This window comes from Puma concolor, chromosome D1, assembly GCF_028749965.1.
Source record: "Puma concolor isolate L17-30 chromosome D1, mPumCon1.1.hap2, whole genome shotgun sequence".
Lineage (NCBI taxonomy): Eukaryota > Metazoa > Chordata > Mammalia > Carnivora > Felidae > Puma > Puma concolor.
This window is the reverse complement of record NC_141676.1, coordinates 10998755-11017034: the sequence shown is the minus strand read 5'-3', so window position 1 is coordinate 11017034 and position 18280 is coordinate 10998755. Positions and strand designations below refer to the sequence as shown.

At 39.7% G+C, this 18280-nt stretch overlaps 1 protein-coding gene, 1 long non-coding RNA gene and 1 other non-coding gene across 4 annotated transcripts; all 3 read right to left on the bottom strand.

Moving 5' to 3' along the window:
- Positions 1-992: 992 nt before the first annotated feature.
- On the bottom strand, positions 993-9465 carry LOC112852165 (membrane-spanning 4-domains subfamily A member 4D-like). 2 transcript variants are annotated; one of them, XM_086677308.1, is made up of 7 exons: positions 8854-9465; positions 5740-5909; positions 5301-5399; positions 5028-5084; positions 4308-4439; positions 3184-3285; positions 993-2715 (listed from the first exon to the last, which is right to left on the bottom strand). In XM_086677308.1, exons 2-7 carry the CDS (start codon positions 5857-5859, stop codon positions 2626-2628), a joined length of 600 nt encoding a protein of 199 aa, XP_086533434.1. In that variant the 5' UTR covers positions 5860-5909; positions 8854-9465; the 3' UTR covers positions 993-2625. The 2 variants fall into 2 exon arrangements, with proteins under 2 accessions (XP_086533434.1, XP_086533433.1); XM_086677307.1 differs by having other exon boundaries at positions 5265-5399; positions 8854-9462.
- Positions 9466-9934: 469 nt separating this feature from the next.
- On the bottom strand, positions 9935-10041 carry LOC112852209 (U6 spliceosomal RNA). The gene has a single exon (XR_003222843.1). It is a non-coding gene; the product is annotated as a U6 spliceosomal RNA (small nuclear RNA).
- A 2438-nt stretch (positions 10042-12479) lies between these two features.
- On the bottom strand, positions 12480-16224 carry LOC147576436 (uncharacterized). Its single transcript, XR_015240798.1, has 2 exons — positions 14681-16224; positions 12480-14449 (listed from the first exon to the last, which is right to left on the bottom strand). It is a non-coding gene; the product is annotated as an uncharacterized LOC147576436 (long non-coding RNA).
- Positions 16225-18280: the final 2056 nt, after the last annotated feature.

Sequence of the window (18280 nt, the reverse complement as noted above, 5' to 3'; positions counted from 1 at the left end):
CTCTCCTTCCCTCCCCTCCTCGTGTTCTGTCTCTCTCTCAAAAATAAATAATTTTTTTTACAAGCATTAGCACCGTAATCCTCAATACCAATTTATAGGTTTTTTTTTGCGCTCACTTTCTTCGCATTTCTTTCCATTAATCTGACAAAGACTATATTTGTTCTTTTAACTTACTAAATAAAATTCTTTCCTTTGGAGCAATTTCTAGGAAATTCGTATTTTCAACAAACTTTTCTTGGTCTTTGTGTTAGCACCTTATTAACTCTAACTTCACTAAAATAAAATAAACATAAACATGAGCAAAAACAAAAAATAATTATATTTCCAATGACACTTAAATTTATATCTAGCTAGCTATATCTATCTATCTATCTATCTATCTACCTATCTATCTACCTATCTATCATCTATTTCAATGGCCAGGCTCAAGTATACCAAGCAAAGTATTAATATATAACTGTATTACAGTAACATTACAGTAAAAATCAATAAAAATTATTAAACTTTCTTCAGCTTGACCAAGGGAAAAAGAGAGAAGACAAAAAATATCAATGTAAGGAATAAAAGAAGGGACATCACTGCAGAATCCAGAGATATTCAAAGGATAATAAAGAAATACTGTGAATAAATTTAGGAAGTAAATTTGACATCTTGAAGGAAATGGAATAATTACTTGAAAGACACAAATTATGAACATTGACTCAGTAATCGATGATTTCCTTAGTTTAATATCTATTAAACAATTGAGTGTATAGACAAAAACCATTACAACAACAACAATAACAAAACCAACTCCATCATATATCGCTAATTCTACCAAATATTTAAGGGAAAAAAAGTTGGACGTAATCCCTTCTATGTTACGAGGTCAACATTGCTTCAAAACCATAACAAGACAAAGATATAAGAACTATGTGGCAATAACTCTCAACATAGGTCCAGAAATCCACAGCAAAATGTTATCACATCAAATCCAAAAGTATATCAAAAGATACCACACCACAGCCAACAGGGTTTATTTCAGGAAGGCAACAGGGGTTTAACAAAAAAATCAATGCGTACAATTCATCATATTAACAGAATAAATACAAAAACCCACATGATCTTCTCAATATACAGGAAACGTGTCTGATGAAATTTATTCATGATAAAGAAAAAACTCTCAAAAAACTAGGAAAATATGTGGATTCCCATTATCTGGAAAAAGTCATATACAAAAACCTACAGTTACAACATACCCAGCAGTGAGATCCTGACTACTTATTCCCCAATACTAGTGTATATGTGCTCACCACTCCTGTTCATCATCTACTGGAAGTCATAGCCAGGGTCATATGGCAAGAAAAGAAAGACCTAAAGTTCGGAAAGTAAGAAATGTAAATGTCCCTATTGAAGACATCGTTGTTTATGTAGAAAATCCTACAGAATCTTTTAAAAAATCTAGAACTAGTAAATGAGTATAGCAGACTTTCCTTTCTGTGAAAAAGCATTAAAAGAAGAGATAAGGTTTGCTGTGGATGTTTTTTCTACATTTCTTTTGTTTGTTTCCATAGACTTAGCCTAGTGTTTAAGACAGTGTTAAGTGCCAGTAATATATTGTAGTTGACGAAATGCTATCAGACTGTGGCAACAGCTACGCCAGAATCACACAGTGAGTTGCCAGTTTCTGATCTTATTATAGGCGGTACAGGCAGAATTGCATTAAGCCATCTGCTAGCACTTCCTTAAATTGTGATTAGCCATATATTAAGAGAGGCCACATGTGTCTTTTGACTATAGATTACAAACTGATAGTGTTCCAGGCCTTTCCAAAAAGTCGAAATGTGATGATCACTATTCCCTTGCCACACAGTGTGTGGGTTACTTCAGGCTGAGTCAGGATCCACGACGCAAAGGAGAATAAGGACCTGCAGGGGCTCAATCACTGAAAAAGCAGAACCTGTGTGCAGAAAGTGTGTGTATTTCCCTATTTTCAAACATCAGTCACACTTTACTCATTGGGTTGCTTTTACAGGACCCTGAATTGAAAAGGCCATCACTGACTTCATGATGTATAATCGGAATGGGACAGAGAACACCAAAATGGAAAATAAAGGAAAATTATGGCTACTTCAAGGTTAAAGGATAAAAGCAGGGTTTATTTTAATTCATTTATGTCATAGAAAATTGTACATTTTAGGGAAAGTGTCAGGAAGCACATGATCTACCTAGCTGGCCTAGTGCACAGCTCCCAGTATAGCATTAGCATTATAGTCCAAAGTGAAGGGCTTCTCAGAAATTGTGGGGATCAGCTGTTCTGACACACATCCTCCAAGGCCAGACCAGAATCCCCAAATACCTACAACCTTTCTGGTGTGTTCCTTTTCTTCCTACCGCCAACGGTATGAGACGATGCCAGTGCCAAGGGATCACATACTTCATTGATCATGTCCAAATGGAATCATAATTGAGGATAGAGTAGGGGGTCCCAGCAGAGTCAACATCAGCAAATCTATGACCTTGGATCCCCGCCCCCCAGACACTTAAGGCTCTATTTACTACCTGATTACTGATTTACTTTATTTACTTTTAATGATACAATTAGAGGAAGTCCAGGAATGGTTCAAAAGTTGGTATCTCCAACAACTAAGCATGTTGGAAAGCCACGTCATCATAATAATGATAAAGAGAGGCTACGGCAACTCCACAGTCATTGGAGGATAAGTCGACAACCACCTGTGGAGGAAAAAACAACAACACAGTAGATGGCATTTCATGATATGATATGACATTTCACTTGCCCCTGGTCCTAGTTCTCCTAACGTGCAGACCTTCTTTGGGGCCACTCTTTTTGACATGAACGTCTACGTCCAGCCAAGCAACCTTCCACTAATGCCCGGTCCAATCTTCCTCTTCTTCTTTTTTTTTTTTTTTTTTAAGTTTATTCATTTATCTTGAGAGAGAGAGAGAGAGAGAGAATGAAAATCCCAGGCAAGCTCCGCCCTGTCAGTATCCGTGTCGGGCCAATCTTAACGCTGGCTGCTGTTAGTGGCAAAACAGAGTGTGAGGGGCTCCGAACATGAAAGAGGGGCTTAAGAGTTTTTTACGGTTTGAACGGTTCAGTAAAACTTAAAGAGGTAAATGTACAAATGGTGGAGAATACCCTAAAACACATTCTGAGTCCTCGGGATAACAGAAACTCACTGAGGTCACATCACAGCAGACAGCACTGCATCCAAATGCAGACAGCAACACCGAGACGATGAGTCCCAGGATTATGAGGATCAGTTTCATAATCATAATCCCCTGCAAATTAAAATCATGCGGAGAGACAAGATTAAAGGCCTGAGAAAGAGAGGCCCTGCCGTGGACCCTGCACACTCTCCTTCATAACCCAGGGTAGGAAAATATCCCAGTCTGGCCCCACCTTCAGATAAAATCTGGGCAGAGATACCCGTAATGACTAATTTACAGACTCCCAAATTTGCAAGTTCATTCCTTTATAATTTTCACACAGATGAAGTGAGATCCCGTTATCCACTTTCTTCCTCGACATAACCCACTGATAAAAAGCCTGCTCATTTGCAAACCATGCTTTCTTGAGGTGTCTACAAATTGGAATGTTTTAAGATCCCTTTGTAGCTCATAGTGATTTTGATCATATGATCAGTAGATCAGTGTCGGTTTTGTTGAACGTACTTTCTTGAAAGGATCCTGGACTTTGTCTGTCATTGTGCTGAATGGACTCAACAACTAGATTCCTCTTTACCTTGATGAAGACAGCAATCACAATCATTGGCTGAATTCATTGGCACCCATTCTGGTTTTATCTAAAGTAAGGGTTTTACTTAGCTTCACCTGATGTACTTAGATCCTAACATCACCAATAATGTGTAGTACAGAGATATTTATTCACTCAGGGTCAAGGCCCTGACCATCTTTCTTCAGGTGATTTGTCAGTTTTAATCTATGCCCTATTACCCACTTGTGTTTTTTGTTTTTGTTTTCAAAATTTTCTTAAGCTTATTTTATTATTTATTTTGAGAGAAAGAGCATGAATTGGGGAGGGCCAGAGACAGAGGGAGAGAGAGAGAGAATTCCAAGCAGGCTACACACTGTCAGTGAGGAGCCCAACGTGGGACAGGAACCCACGACCCATAGGATCATGACCTGAGCCAAAGTCAGACACTTCACTGACTGAGCCACCCAGGTGCCACACGCCCCTCCCCCCCTTGCTCCCTTGGGATGAAAATGACATCTGCAAGGAATTTTATATATGTGGATAGATATCAGGAGATATTTTTTCCACTAGGTCTTTCAATACTTACAATTAAGAAATAACGAGCTAAAACTGTTTCTGATAAGAAGTGACTGGAGACTTCCGTTCTGATTGCAAGGATTATTAGCGACACTCCAGCCAATATGGCAGCCAGCGTGTTCGTTCCAAGGCTGCTACAGATCTGAAAGAGAATCAGAAACGGAGTCCCTGTTCTTACCCTCTTGACTCTGGCAAATGATTGTACATATGTATGCATTATATTTAAAATGTAAGTAAAATTGGAATTCATCAAAATTATGCCCAGGGTTGTTACCCACTATTGGATAATTTCTCATCTGAGCCAGACAGAGACAGCATGACCTATGGGGGAATAGGGAAGGAATCATTCTGGAATCTTAACTCAAGGCAAAGAAAAACCTGGGAATCTGAGACAGCTTGATCATTCTGGAAACAAAGGTTGATTTAACATTTTTTTAATGTTTATTCATTAATGAGAGAAAGAGAGCATAAGCAGAGAAAGGGAGGGGCAGAGAGAGTGGGAGGAGCAGAGAGAGAGGGAGACACAGAATCTCCCTGCAGCAGGCTCCAGGCTCTGTCTGAGCTGTCAGCACAGAGCCCAATGAATGCAGGGCTCAAAATCACAAACCTGAGATCATGACCTGAGCTGAAGTTGGATGCTTAACCAACTGGCCTACCTAGGCACCCCAGGAAATGAAGGCTGATTTATGCTATGCCTCTTTTAATTTTCTAAAATTGTAGGTAAACGCACCATTTTTTTTGTTGTTTTCTTTCCAGACGCAATAGACATAATTCCAGATATAATTAACTGTACAAAGATAAAGTTCAATGAGTTAGTCTGTGAATGTATTCTCATTCTATAGTATTTTTTCCTAACACCAAATATTTCTCAATACTTTCTCCTAAATTTTGTGCTGATAGATAACTATTAAGGATTTTATGTAAGTTCTAAGTAATACAGAAATCAAAGTGATTCCAATTTACTTACAAAGATTGGTCCCAAAAGGAAAATGAAGGTATATACCGTGTTCTCTAGGAATAGATGTAGTTTGTGGAATGAAAGAAAGACCTTTACCATGATCCACAGGCAAATATTCATTAGGCCAATCATGATCTGGCTCACCTAGAAAGTGAGAAAGTACCTTCGAGTTAGGAGGAATTTGCTTTACTCTTTGAATTACTTGCCCCGCATTTGGAGGTTGTAAATGACTCAGGACTACTTTCATTTGGGGATTCCATGATCAGTACCTAAGTTTACATTCAGTGTTCCCAAATATAAAACACTTTGGTGATTTGGCTAAATGGTATATGTGGTCCCTTATTTAAAAGTCCCATAGTCCTCTCGATATAGGAATCACTGTGACCACTCCACACTTTTAGGTAATCATGTGGCTTTGGCCCAGAGCGAATTTAGGAGAATGTGAGCCACCTCAGAATCCTTAGATGACCTTCATTGTACTTACCCCAAGAATAACTGGCTCCCCCTTTAGGAAATTCTGCAGATTGCTCTGTGCCTCCTGAGGGAGAGGCATTGGCCCCGACTGGCCCAGGTAGATGGCTGGATCTCTTCGTTGAAGATCCATAGTTGTGTCCCTTGGTACCGTTGTTCTTCACAACCCTGTTGCTCACCCCGCTGGGGGTGTTGAGTCACAACACAAGTGAAGCATGTGTTGGCCAGAAAGATCAGGTAAAAGGATTAGTCTCTTTGATTCCATTCGATAGTTAATGCACATAAATATTTTAAAGTAAAAGACAGGTACGGTGCTAAATGTAAGAAATTAGGACACTTGTAATTTTTTCAGTTCTCAAGGGTGGGAAATCTGACACTTATTAAGTATTTAACGATGTACCTCAGGCGGTTCAGACTGACATACTCTCTATTATATTGAGTTTCAGGAAGGCTGTGTAAGTAACGTACGCTTACATTATAGGAAGCTGAGAATCTTAGCTTGGGTGCATGTGTCTTATAGGTCCTCTGTCTTGAAACAATGTTGGCCATCTCAGCCCTGAAGCTGAAAATACATATCGCCCACTAGTCCTGGTATTCCCGCCCCATGGAGAGACAATATTTGTTACTTTGATTCCTTATTTTGCTGTGCAGAATTCTTTCATTTACACCTCTGTTCCTAGGTAGAATCTGACAGAGATATTTTTTTTTTTTTTTTTTTTTAAATTTTTTTTTTCAACGTTTATTTATTTTTGGGACAGAGAGAGACAGAGCATGAACGGGGGAGGGGCAGAGAGAGAGGGAGACACAGAATCGGAAGCAGGCTCCAGGCTCTGAGCTGTCAGCCCAGAGCCCGACGCGGGGCTCGAACTCACGGACCGCGAGATCGTGACCTGGCTGAAGTCGGACGCTTAACCGATCGCGCCACCCAGGCGCCCCAAATCTGACAGAGATATTATTGCTTGGTCTCTGGGTTCAGGAAGTTCTTTCTGAAGTTTGAGAACAAACGGCATTTGACTCAAGAAGCCACAATGCAGCATGTGTGTTCTTAGACTCCGAGTTTGCTTCCTCTTCCTACCTCTAAGTCACCATACAAACTAGGCACAACTCACAGAAAGTCCGGAAGGGACCATATGGCTCCGCACTGGCATAGCCAGCTAGGTGGCTTGGAGCCGTGTCTGCCTAAGCCCAAATCCTCGCTTTTCCACTCGTGATCTGCTTACAGAAATGCTAAGCAAAAATGCTCACGTTCGGAAGGCTTTCCGTCTCTGACACCAAGAAATCTTTCTTTATTTGAACACAGGGACCATCCTGAGTATAAACAAAAAATAGTATCATCTTTGCTATCTTCATCATGACGGCAATGGATACTCTGTCTTGTGTACAGATCTTTTTGAAATGAGATCATGGGAATCTTGGTATATGGTCCATGCAGCCTCAATTTCACGTCACCTCTAGAATTCACTATAAAAAGTTTTAGCTGCATGGTGTACAGGTATGTTCAAACTTATCAGGAAAATATATTAAAGCAGTAGTGATAAAACCGATATTTCTTCTACCTATCTTTATTAAGTTCTATAAAATCTGATGGTTCTTTTACAGAAATTAATGCCTTTTATTCTTAGGAGATTGACCAAGGGGGAAAAAAAAAACACTATAAAGTTGACTCTTGAATGGCACAGTTTTGAGCCACACAGGTCCACTTAAATATGGATTTTTGCAGTACAGTACTGTAAGTGTATTTTCTATTCCTTATGATTTTCTTAGTAACATTTCCCTTAGTTTACTTTACTGTAAGAATGTAGTACATAGTACATGTAACATAAAATATATTTGTTAATTGACTGTTTATGTTATTGGTAAGGCTTCCATTCAATACTAGGTTTTAAACAGTTGAGTTTGGGGAGATTTTCTACTATTGGGGGGGCATCCTGAATAATTCCTTTCAAATGGAAAATGGATGGGGAAAAGCCATGCACAAAGAAAACTAGTATTTAGGCATTAGATCTGCCTAAGGATCCAAGTGGAAATAGAAGTATTTGTGTTTAATGCAGACCAATAATCTTTTATATAGAATTGTTCCATGATATTCTGACTTTATTCCTACCCTTGTTTCAATGGGTGTTCAATGAACACCGTCTTCTCACACTGATCATCTCTGTTGTTATTACCAACAGAGCATCTATGTTAGGTATGGAAATAAATGTGTATTTTTTCTCACAGCTTGTAACATTATAAATAGTATGATACTGTCTTCACTAATTTGTTTTTTACAAAAGCTTTAATCTTGTTCCTTATTATTAATCATATCTGAAGCAAAAATATCATGTTTCTCTGAACAGACTGTGACTCACTGTTCATGATGGTGAAGTCAACATTTTTAAAAATATTTTTTCAATGATTCCTGATTTACAAAGCAGTCTTTAGAACTGAGTGCCCACTCAATGCCATATACTTCTTCTCAGCAAGAGTAAAGATTATAAAATCATTCCAGATCAAGAATATCTCCTTTTTTGGATCAAAGTTCTTTTATTCACAAAAAATATCAAAAGTAATCATTTGTTTCAAAAAAATTGGATAATGCAGCATGAAAAGAACTAGCTAGCTAGACTTGGGGAACACTGGAAAAGTAGTCTGTGTTGCAAATTCTAGATAGAATATGATTTTTAGACCACTTGTTTTCTCTCTTTTGAAAATGATTACATGGCTGAGATAATTTCAAAGCACAATCTGAAAAGGTTCTATGGGTCTTTAAAATTGTAACATTAAGGAACCCCCAGGTGCCTCAGTTGGTTAAGTGTCTGACTTCAGCTCAAGGTCAGGATCTCATGGTTTGTGAGTTCGATTCCCACATCAGGCTCTGTGCTCTCAGCACAGAACCTGCTTTGGATCCTCTGTCCCCTCTCTCTCTGCCCCTCCCCCTCACATGCCCTTGTGCTCTCTCTCTCAAAAATAAACATTAAAAAAAAAATAAAATTGTACCATTAAGTTTGCTACTAGAAAGTCAAGCATTTTTTTTTTTTATGGGAAAAAAATCCCCTTAGACATTTATGTCCTTCTCAGATAACTAGTGCCCCCTCACAGGCCGATGGAATAGCCACTAAAATAAGAATAAAAGAAAAATACATACCTCTGTCCCCAAACTGCATTGCGTCTTAACTAGATATCCTTACAGGACCTGGAAACATCAGTCCAAAGAGTCAGTCTCAGAGTCTTTCCAAGGAAGTTCCCCAGAGCATCAAGCAGTATATGATCTGTGTTCCTATCAGGCACTATAGGCTGTGGGAATTTGGTATACATAGGTTTTCCTCAACAAGACATAACTCCCTGTTGTATGAAGAGATAATGAAGCCTCACCCTAAAAGGCGTCTTTCTGTGCTGTATTTCTTGCAGATGGGTTTCTCTGATGGGGTAAATTGCATCATGTTGACAGAGATAATCCTTTATCTCTGCTGTTCAGATAGCCACAGTTTTGAGTGCCAAAGCTTTGCACACTCTTTTCTCATTGTGAGGGCAAATCTCAATCCGTATTTACCCACCCCCTCCCAAAGACCTTTCGAAAGAAGCATGGGCTCTCTGTTTGGGACGATATTTTGATTTACAATTAAATCTTAATTTGTCCATAGAAGTCCTCACCTTGGATAAAAAATGTGAGATTTTTCCATAAATATGGGATTTTTACCCTCTTTGCTTCCAGATTATACTTTGTATGTTTGGTTAACAATGATAGTTCTTCTATAGTGACTTTAGCTTTCTTACTCCCATTTCTACTGCCTGACAATCATTATAGGAAAATAGCACACAATATTTATAGAGCCTAAGCCAGGAAACCCAAAGATGGGAGTAATGTGCTATTTGCCCATATCTCTGGAATTATATTATCCAAAAATATAAGGGGGACTTTGCATATTCTATAGCCTTGGCTAAATTATCCTTTAACTTAGAAAGAAAGAAGAAATATGGCATCCTTTCGACTCTATGGTTTCTCTGGGTTCTTACATGGGACTTGCCCATGGGTTCCCATCATGAATGATGGAGAATCTCACTGTTCCTCACCACCACCCCGATTCCTGCAAGGCATAAGCATTTGAGGTAAAGCTTCTAAGGGGAAGAAAAGATGCTCTTTTCCTATCCTTGGGTCTGGCAACAGCTGATAAAAGAGTTAAGTGTCACTGTTCTTGTTAGCTTTTGTTTTGAATCCATCAAGAGGAATGCTCTGCCTTTTCTTCGTGAATTTGCATGCCATTCTTGTGCAGTGGTCATGCTAATCTTCTGTAAATGGTTTCAATTTTAGTACCTGTGCTGCTGAAGTGAGCCCTGCTCTGCCTTTTCTTAACCTGAAGATTTTTCAATATATTCTTAATTTGCTGAAAAGCTCTATTATGAAAGGAGTTTGACCTCTTTCAACAGCTTTTTTTCCACCTATTGTAATGACCATATGGTTTCTCTCCTTTATGCTGTATTCAAAGGTGTAAAACTATCTTATGCACCTGGCATAAACCAGTTTGGTTATGAAGTATCTTTTTTTATTTCTGGGATTAATTTATTAATATTGGTAGGGATATATGGGTCTAAGCTCATGTAAATATATCCATATTTTATTTTCCTATGATATTTTAAATCCTTTTGGGGGGGTGGGAGAGCTGGTTACTGCTTGCCTCAAAAATAACCTCTAAAGTGCCTGCCTTCGGCTAAGGTCACGATCTCATGGTCTGTGGGTTCAAGCCCTACATCGGGCTGTCAGCACAGAATCTGTTTCAGATACTCTATCCTCCCACCCCTCTCTGCCACTCCCCCACTTGTGTGCTCTCTCTCCCTCTGAAAAATAAACATTTTTTAAAAAGCTCTATAGGTTTTCTTCCTCTTCTATTTTCAGAAAGGATTTGTGTAATATTGGTATTATTTCTTCATTGAACGTTTGATAGAATTCAGGAGCAAAGCCATCTCCCCCCAGTCTTCTCTGTGTGACAAGCCTTTCAATTACGAATTCAGTTTCTTTTCATGATACAGATCTATTTGTATTAATCGAGGTTCTCTAGAGAAGCAGAACCAATAGGATGCACTGATATGGCAATGACATTTATTATAAAGACTTGGCATGGGTGATTATGGAAGCTGAGAAGTTCCACAATCGGCCAATTGGAGCCCAGAGAGCCAATGTATAATTTGGGTCCAAGTCCAAAGACCCAGGAAACTGGGGAGCCTACTACAAGGTAAGATGTTAAGGACAGGGTTTATTTTTAATTATTTATAGTTCATTGCTATTTATATTCTGTGGAGAAAGCATCAGAAAAATCACACTCTGGCACAGATGGCCTATTGCATAATTCCAAATAGCATTCACAGTGTGGTCTGAAGTGAATGACTTTCCAGAAATTGTACGGATCAGTGGTCCTGAGACATGCTCTGCAGGAGCAGACCAGTGTCTTAAATCTCCAACAGATTTCTAACAGTCTCTTTCTTCTTGTTAAGAAGGCTCTGACATGATGACAGTCCTGATGGCATAAGCATTGTATACTTAATTTTTTATGTTCAATGGTCATCCACTGATGGAAAGAGCAGGCGACTGTAACAAAGTCAGCTTTAACAAACCTGTGACCCCCATATTTCTGAGGACACTTTAGGCCCTCTTTGCTATGGAGACGTGGATATATTTTCAAGAACACAAACTAGAACAAATCCAAGACTTGCTCATTGAAGAGATAAATGAAACAACTTAAGTGGGTTGGGAAGCCACATCATCATAATCATGATATGGAGATGTTATAGAGGGTCCATGCTCACTGGAGGACAAGTCAACTGCCATCTGTGGAGAAATCAAGACATACAACAGAGGAGCATATGGTATGTCTTTTGCCTGTGGCCTTAGGTCTCCCAATGTCCTGTGGATCCTTCTTAGGGTTACTTTTGTCTTGTTCTGATACAAACACCTACACCTACCTAGACACCTCCTCAATGTGTACCCAGTCTAATCTTATGCACGTGGATCCTAGGGGCAAAACTGAACACGAGGGGCTTCTCACACAGATGTGTAACACGACACGGGGGCTCAGGACTTTAATATGCTTTATATGGCTAACAATGAGGTAAATATAAAAATGGCAGAGAATGTCCCAGAAAACATTCCAAGTCTCTGGACCACAGACCTTCACTGAGATCACATCATAGCGACAGCCCTGGTAACTAGATGCAGAGGCCCCCAGATGGCAAGTTCAAGCACAAAGGGGATGAGCCTTAGAATAATAATCCCCTGCCAATTAAAATCCTGTATAGAAAAAGGTTACGGGGGGCACCTGGGTTGCTCAGTCGGCTGAGTGTCCAACTCTTGATTTCGGCTCAGGTCATGATCTCACAGTTCACGAGTGTGAGCCCCGCATTGGGCTCTGTGCTGATGGCGTGGAGCCTGCTTGGGATTCTCTCTCTCTCCCTCTCTCCCCACCCCTCCCCTGCTCGTGCTCTGTCTTTCAAAATAAATAAATTAAAAAAAAACATTAAAAAGAAGAAAAAGTTTACAGGATTGAGCAAAATGAGTTTTGCCATTGACCATGCTTGCTCTCATTCATAAATGACTGACCTACTCTCATCAGTGATAAAATGTCCCACCCTGACTCCTCTACAGAGCAAACATAAGTGACTATGCAGCATAATTAACCACTATATCATACAGACACTCAAATTTGTAGTTACATTCACACAGTGACATAAGCTTCTGTTATCTGTGTTTTTCCTGACATCACTAACATGAAAGAAAGCCTGTTGATTTGCAAAGATTGCTTTATTGAAGCTTATGTAATTTGGAGTATCTTAACAACCCTTTTGAACTTCATAGTAATCTTGACTATGTCCTCAGTGTATCAGGGCAGCATAGGCTCCATGTGATGTCTGTAAAGAGAATCGTGGGCTTTGTTTATCATCGTTCTGAAAGGAACAAAACATCTAGACTTTTCATTGTTTACCTTCCAGGGACAGGCATCAAATTCACTGAATGAATTCATTGACATTCATTCTGCTCTCGCCTAAAAAAAGGTTTTAGTTAGCCTTACCTGGTACGCATGCCTTCGCATGACCAATAACTTAGAGCACAGAGAAATTTATTCATTCAGGGTCAAGGCCCTGATTTTCTTACTTCAAGTGGCCTTTCAGTGATAATCTGTGCATTTCTGCCACCTGCATTGAGAATACATTCTGGAAGTCATTTTGTGTATGTGGAAAAATACCAGGAAATTATTTCACTGGACCAGGAAATCCTTATAACAATGAGCAAATCATCTAATATGTTTTGCATGTCATAAATGAATCTGCCCAAACTGGCAGCAAAGACTATGAGCCATACTCCTGTTAATATGGCATTCACAGTGTTCATCCTAGGCTGACATATATCTGAAAGAGATTCCGAAAGCACGTTCTTATTGCACATTCTTTAAACTGACAAATGATTACACATGTGTGCCCTACATTTAAAATAGAACTAAGCACCGTGAGTTGAAATTATGAAAAGTTATGGAAGAATTTGCTATCCTCCACTATGGGATTTTTCCTGTATAAGGAAGAAAAGAATTCTAGGGAGTTTGGGGGGAAAGAATCATTCTGGAACCTCAACTCAGTGCAAAGAGACACCTGAGAAGTTGAGACAGCTTGGTCTTTTTGGAAACATAGATTGACCTATTCTGTGACTCTTAATTTTCCAAAACCATAGAGGAACTAGTCATCTTTTTTTTCTTTTTTCTTTTTGTAATTTTCTTTCCCGACATAATAGACAGAGTTCTAGGTATAATTAACTTCATATAAGAATAGAGTGAAGTGAGTCAGTCTATGAATATATCATCTGTAGTCTTCTCTCCTAGCATTGAATGGTTCTTAATTCTCAATAGGCTTCCCCAAATTCTGTGCTCAAAAACAACACCACATGAAACAGATATTAAGAATATGTACATAGTCTAACTGCTAGAAAAATCGAAGTGATTACAAAGATTGGTTCCCCAAGGAAAATGGAGGAATTTTCAATTGCAGGCATAGAGACAGAACACAGAAAAGGAGGCTTTGGCCATAATGCACATGCAAATGATCATCAAGCCAATCATGATTTGGCTCAACCAGCAAATGAGAAAGTGCCTCTGAGTTAGGAGAAATAAACTTTACTCTTTGCAAATTAATTGCCTCCTGTTTGAAGGAGCTCCTATAATTTGGAGAAATTTTTGTGTAAGTGTCTAAATTTTAAATTCAGAGCTCTCAAATCCAGGACATTTTGGAGACTGGACTAAAGGGTAGATGCAGCCTCTTATTGATGACGCCCCCATTGTCCTCTGGATACGGGAATGATTGTGATCACTCCACACTCTTGTCTTAGGTCTTCCTGTAACTTTGACCTACAGCTAATTTAGGGGAACACGAACCACTCCAGAACGACTGGCTCCCCCGTAGGAAATTCTGCAGATTGGTCTGTGCCTCCTGAGGGAAAGGCATTGGCCCCGACTGGTCCTGGTAGGTGTCTGGATTTCCTCCTTGAACATCCATAGTTGTGTCCCCTGATACTATTGTTCTTTACAACCTGGCACTTCCCTTGCTGACAGAGGGTGTGTTGGCCAGGAAGATCAGAGAGAAGGACGAATCTTTATGATTCCATACGCAATTCCCATCCATAAAGCTTCAAAGTAAAACATGGGCACTATGCCAAATGAAAGACATTAGACAATGGAACTGTTTTAAATCTTGAGCAGGAGGGGCGCCTGGGTGGCGCAGTCGGTTAGGCGTCCGACTTCAGCCAGGTCACGATCTCGCGGTCCGGGAGTTCGAGCCCCGCGTCGGGCTCTGGGCTGATGGCTCAGAGCCTGGAGCCTGTTTCCGATTCTGTGTCTCCCTCTCTCTCTGCCCCTCCCCCGTTCATGCTCTGTCTCTCTCTGTCCCAAAAATAAATAAACGTTGAAAAAAAAATTTTTTAAATCTTGAGCAGGAAAGACATGATATTAGTACGTTTAACATTGTGTCTTGGCTACTGAAGAATGTTGTGACCTCTGTCTTATTAACGAGAGTTAGAAAGGCTAGTAAGTAACATAATAAGTAACGTCATATCACTCTGAGAGGAAACAGAAGGTCCTAGCCTGCAAGCTTGCTCCATTTGGATACTTTGTCTTAAAATATGTTGAACCCCATCAATGAGGCTGAAATGAAACGTTAACCATTAGTTTTGGTGTTCCTGCCCCACAGAGATGTTTTTACTGGAGCTCCAACTCCAGTTCTAGAGTGCACTATAAAAATTTTGTGAAGCATGCTATATGAAGAAAATACGTAGAAACAATAAAGGAAAACAGAAATATTTTTTCTGACTCAATTGCATCCTGTAAAACCTATTCATCCTTTTATAGAAATTTAATGCCTTTTTTTTTTTTCCAGGAGAATATCCAAGGGGAAAAAAAAAATCACTGTTGTTATTTTCAATGAGAAGAATAAGTAGGAAAGACAAGGCATAAACACATAGAAGTTAGTATTTAGATGCTGAATTTGTTGTGTTTTGTTTTTTTTTTTACTTTTTTATGTTTATTAATTTTTGAGAGGGAGAGACAGAGCGTGAGCAAAGGAGGTGCTGAGAGACAGGGAGACACAGAATTCGAAGCAGGCTCCAGGCTCTGAGCTGTCAGCACAGAGCCTGATGCAGGGCTTGAACCCACGGACTGGGAGACCATGACCTGAGCTGAAGTCAGCTGCTTAACCAACTGAGCCACCCAGGTGTCCCTAGATACTGAATTTGTAAAAGGACCCAGGTGGCATTGTGTTTAATGCAGGCTAATAATCTGATAAGAATTATCCCATGATTTTCTGGCTTTATTCCAATTCTTAGCAATGACAGTTCCTGCACTCTGTCTTCCCATACTCAAAATGTATTTTGTGTGGCACCTGGGTGTCAGTTGAGCGTCCAACTCTTGATTTCAGCTCAGGTCATGATCCATGAGACTGAGCCACTCGTGGGGCTCTGCATTGACTGTGGAGCCTGCTTGGGATTCTCTCTCTCTCTCTCTCTCTCTCTCTGTGCACTTTTCCCACCATCCCTCGCTAAAATATTTTAAAAAGTGAAAAAAAGACAAAAAATGCATTTGTGTTTATTCTGTGTGTTGTTAGGAAAAAGTGTATTTTTCTTATATCTTCATAATACTATAATTAGCTCAAAAGTTTTGTCACTCCTCTCTTATGTCTCTCTGGACAAATTGTGACTCATTCTTCATGATGACAAAATGGTATTTTACCATTTTTCTTTTGTTGACTCCTGATTGACAAAACACACCCTTTGGAAGCGACAGCCTTTTTGCGCAATATCCTACTTCTCAACAAGAATAAGGAACACTTATGGGGCACCTGGATGGCTCAGTCAGTTGAGCATCTGACTTTGGCTCAGGTCATGATCTCACTGCTCGTGGGCTCAAGCCCCGCCTCGGGCTCTGTGCTGACAGCTCAGAGTCTGGAGCCTGCTTCAGATTGTGTCTCCCTCTCTCTGCCCCTCCCCCATGCATTCTCTGTCTCTGTCTCTCTCTCAAAAATAAATAAACATTAAAAAAAAAAAGAATAATGAACACCTAGAGAATATAATTCTATGCCAAGTACACCTTCTTCATGGATCCCAGTACTTACCGTGATAAACAAAAAAATCCTTATTATTTGTTATGTAAAATTGGATAAAACAGCACCAAGGAAACTAGCTAGCCAGTCTTGGGGATCAAAATACTCCGTGTTGCACATTCTGGACAGAATGTGGGTTTTAGGAGAATTATTTCCTGACCTTCGCAAATGATCCCCACTATTGAGATCATTTCACAGCACAGCTTGGAAGTGCTCTAAGGGCTTATGAAATTGCAACATTAAATTTGCAGCCAGAGAGTTGGGTAATTTTTTTTATGGAAAAAGAAATGCCCTTAGACAATGATGACCTTCTCCAATAATTAGTGCCATTACCTAACAAGTAGCTTTTATAAGATTAATATTCGCCTACATTTTCCTTGCATGGGACAACTCAAGGAAAACTTACATGAGCCATAGGCACCAGCACAGCCTGAGCAAGCCATCTAAGAATCTAAGAGAAAAGCCACCATATGTAAGAAAATAGGAGAAACACATACCTGTGTCCCCAAACATCATTCAATCTTAACTAGATGTTAGTGCAAGACTAGGGAACATCATTTTATGAGAATCTATTTCTAAACCTTTCCCAGGAGGTTCCCTGAACACAGCAAGCAAATGTTTGAGCTGATCCCTCCCAGGTACTTTATTTTTTTTAATGTGTATTTATTTATTTTGAAGGGGGAGGGGTAGAAAGAGAAGGAGAGAGACTCCCAAGCAGGCATGGAGCTCGACATGGGGCTTGAACCCATAACCCTGGGATCACGACCTGAGCCAAAACCAAGAGTTGGATACTTAACCGACTGATCCACCCTGGCACTCCACATAATTGGTTTGTAGTTTATTTATTTTTTAATTTTTAATGTTTATTTGAGAGAGACAGAATGTGAGCGGGGGGGGGGGGGGGTGGGGCAGAGAGAGGGAGACACAATCTGAAGCAGTCTCTAGGCTCTGAGCTGTCAGCACAGAGCCTGATGTGGGGCTCAAACTCACAAGCTGTGAGATCATGACCTGAGCTGAAGTTGGACTCTTAACTGACTGAGCCACCCAGGTGCCCCAGATCTGTAGTTTAAACATACAGTTTTTTTATAGGTCAATTACACATTAGTAGAGTGGTGGTAAGCATCTGAGCTCTTGTTTTTTATTTCTATAAAGGTAAAAAGTGTATGACTTCAAAAAGGAAAATGCTAGATTTTCCCTCCAATTTAGATATATAATTGGGCAGATACATATATTGTCCTTCCCTTGAAGTGTGCCATACGGAATCGAACCCTCACTGTAGTGCTGAGAGTTCAGTGAAGACTATTGCAAAAAAGAGTTGTAGGATGTGTCGTATGGAAGCATTGAGTCACTAAATTCTACACCTGAAACTAACATTACACTGTGTGTTAACTAACTGGAATTTAAATAAAATCTTAAAAAGAAAGAGTGAAAAGATGAAAAGGTTCTGAGGGTCTGATATAAACCATGGCGACTATAATTAATAATAGTGAATTATATACTTGAAATTTGGTAACAGAGTAGATGTTAAGCATTCACACACACACACACACACAGCAACTATGTGGAGTGATAGATGTATAGTTGACTTGATTGTGAAAATCATTTCACCATATATACGTATATCAAATCATCATATGTACACTTTAAAAATACTACAATTTTGTCAATTATACCTCAACAAAGCCAGGTTGGGGGGGAAGACTGAGAAGAAAAGGAACTTTGGGGTGCCTGGGTGGCTCAGTGGGTTAAGTGTCCAACTTCAGCTCAGGTCATGATCTCATGGTTTATGAGTTCGAGCCCCACTTCGGGCTCTGTGCTGACAACTCAGAGCCTGGATCCTGCTTCGAATTCTGTGTCTCCCTCTCTCTCTGCCTCTCCCCCACTCACACTTTGTCTCTCTCTCTCCTTCAAAAATAAATAAACATTAAAACATTTTTAAAAAGAGAAAA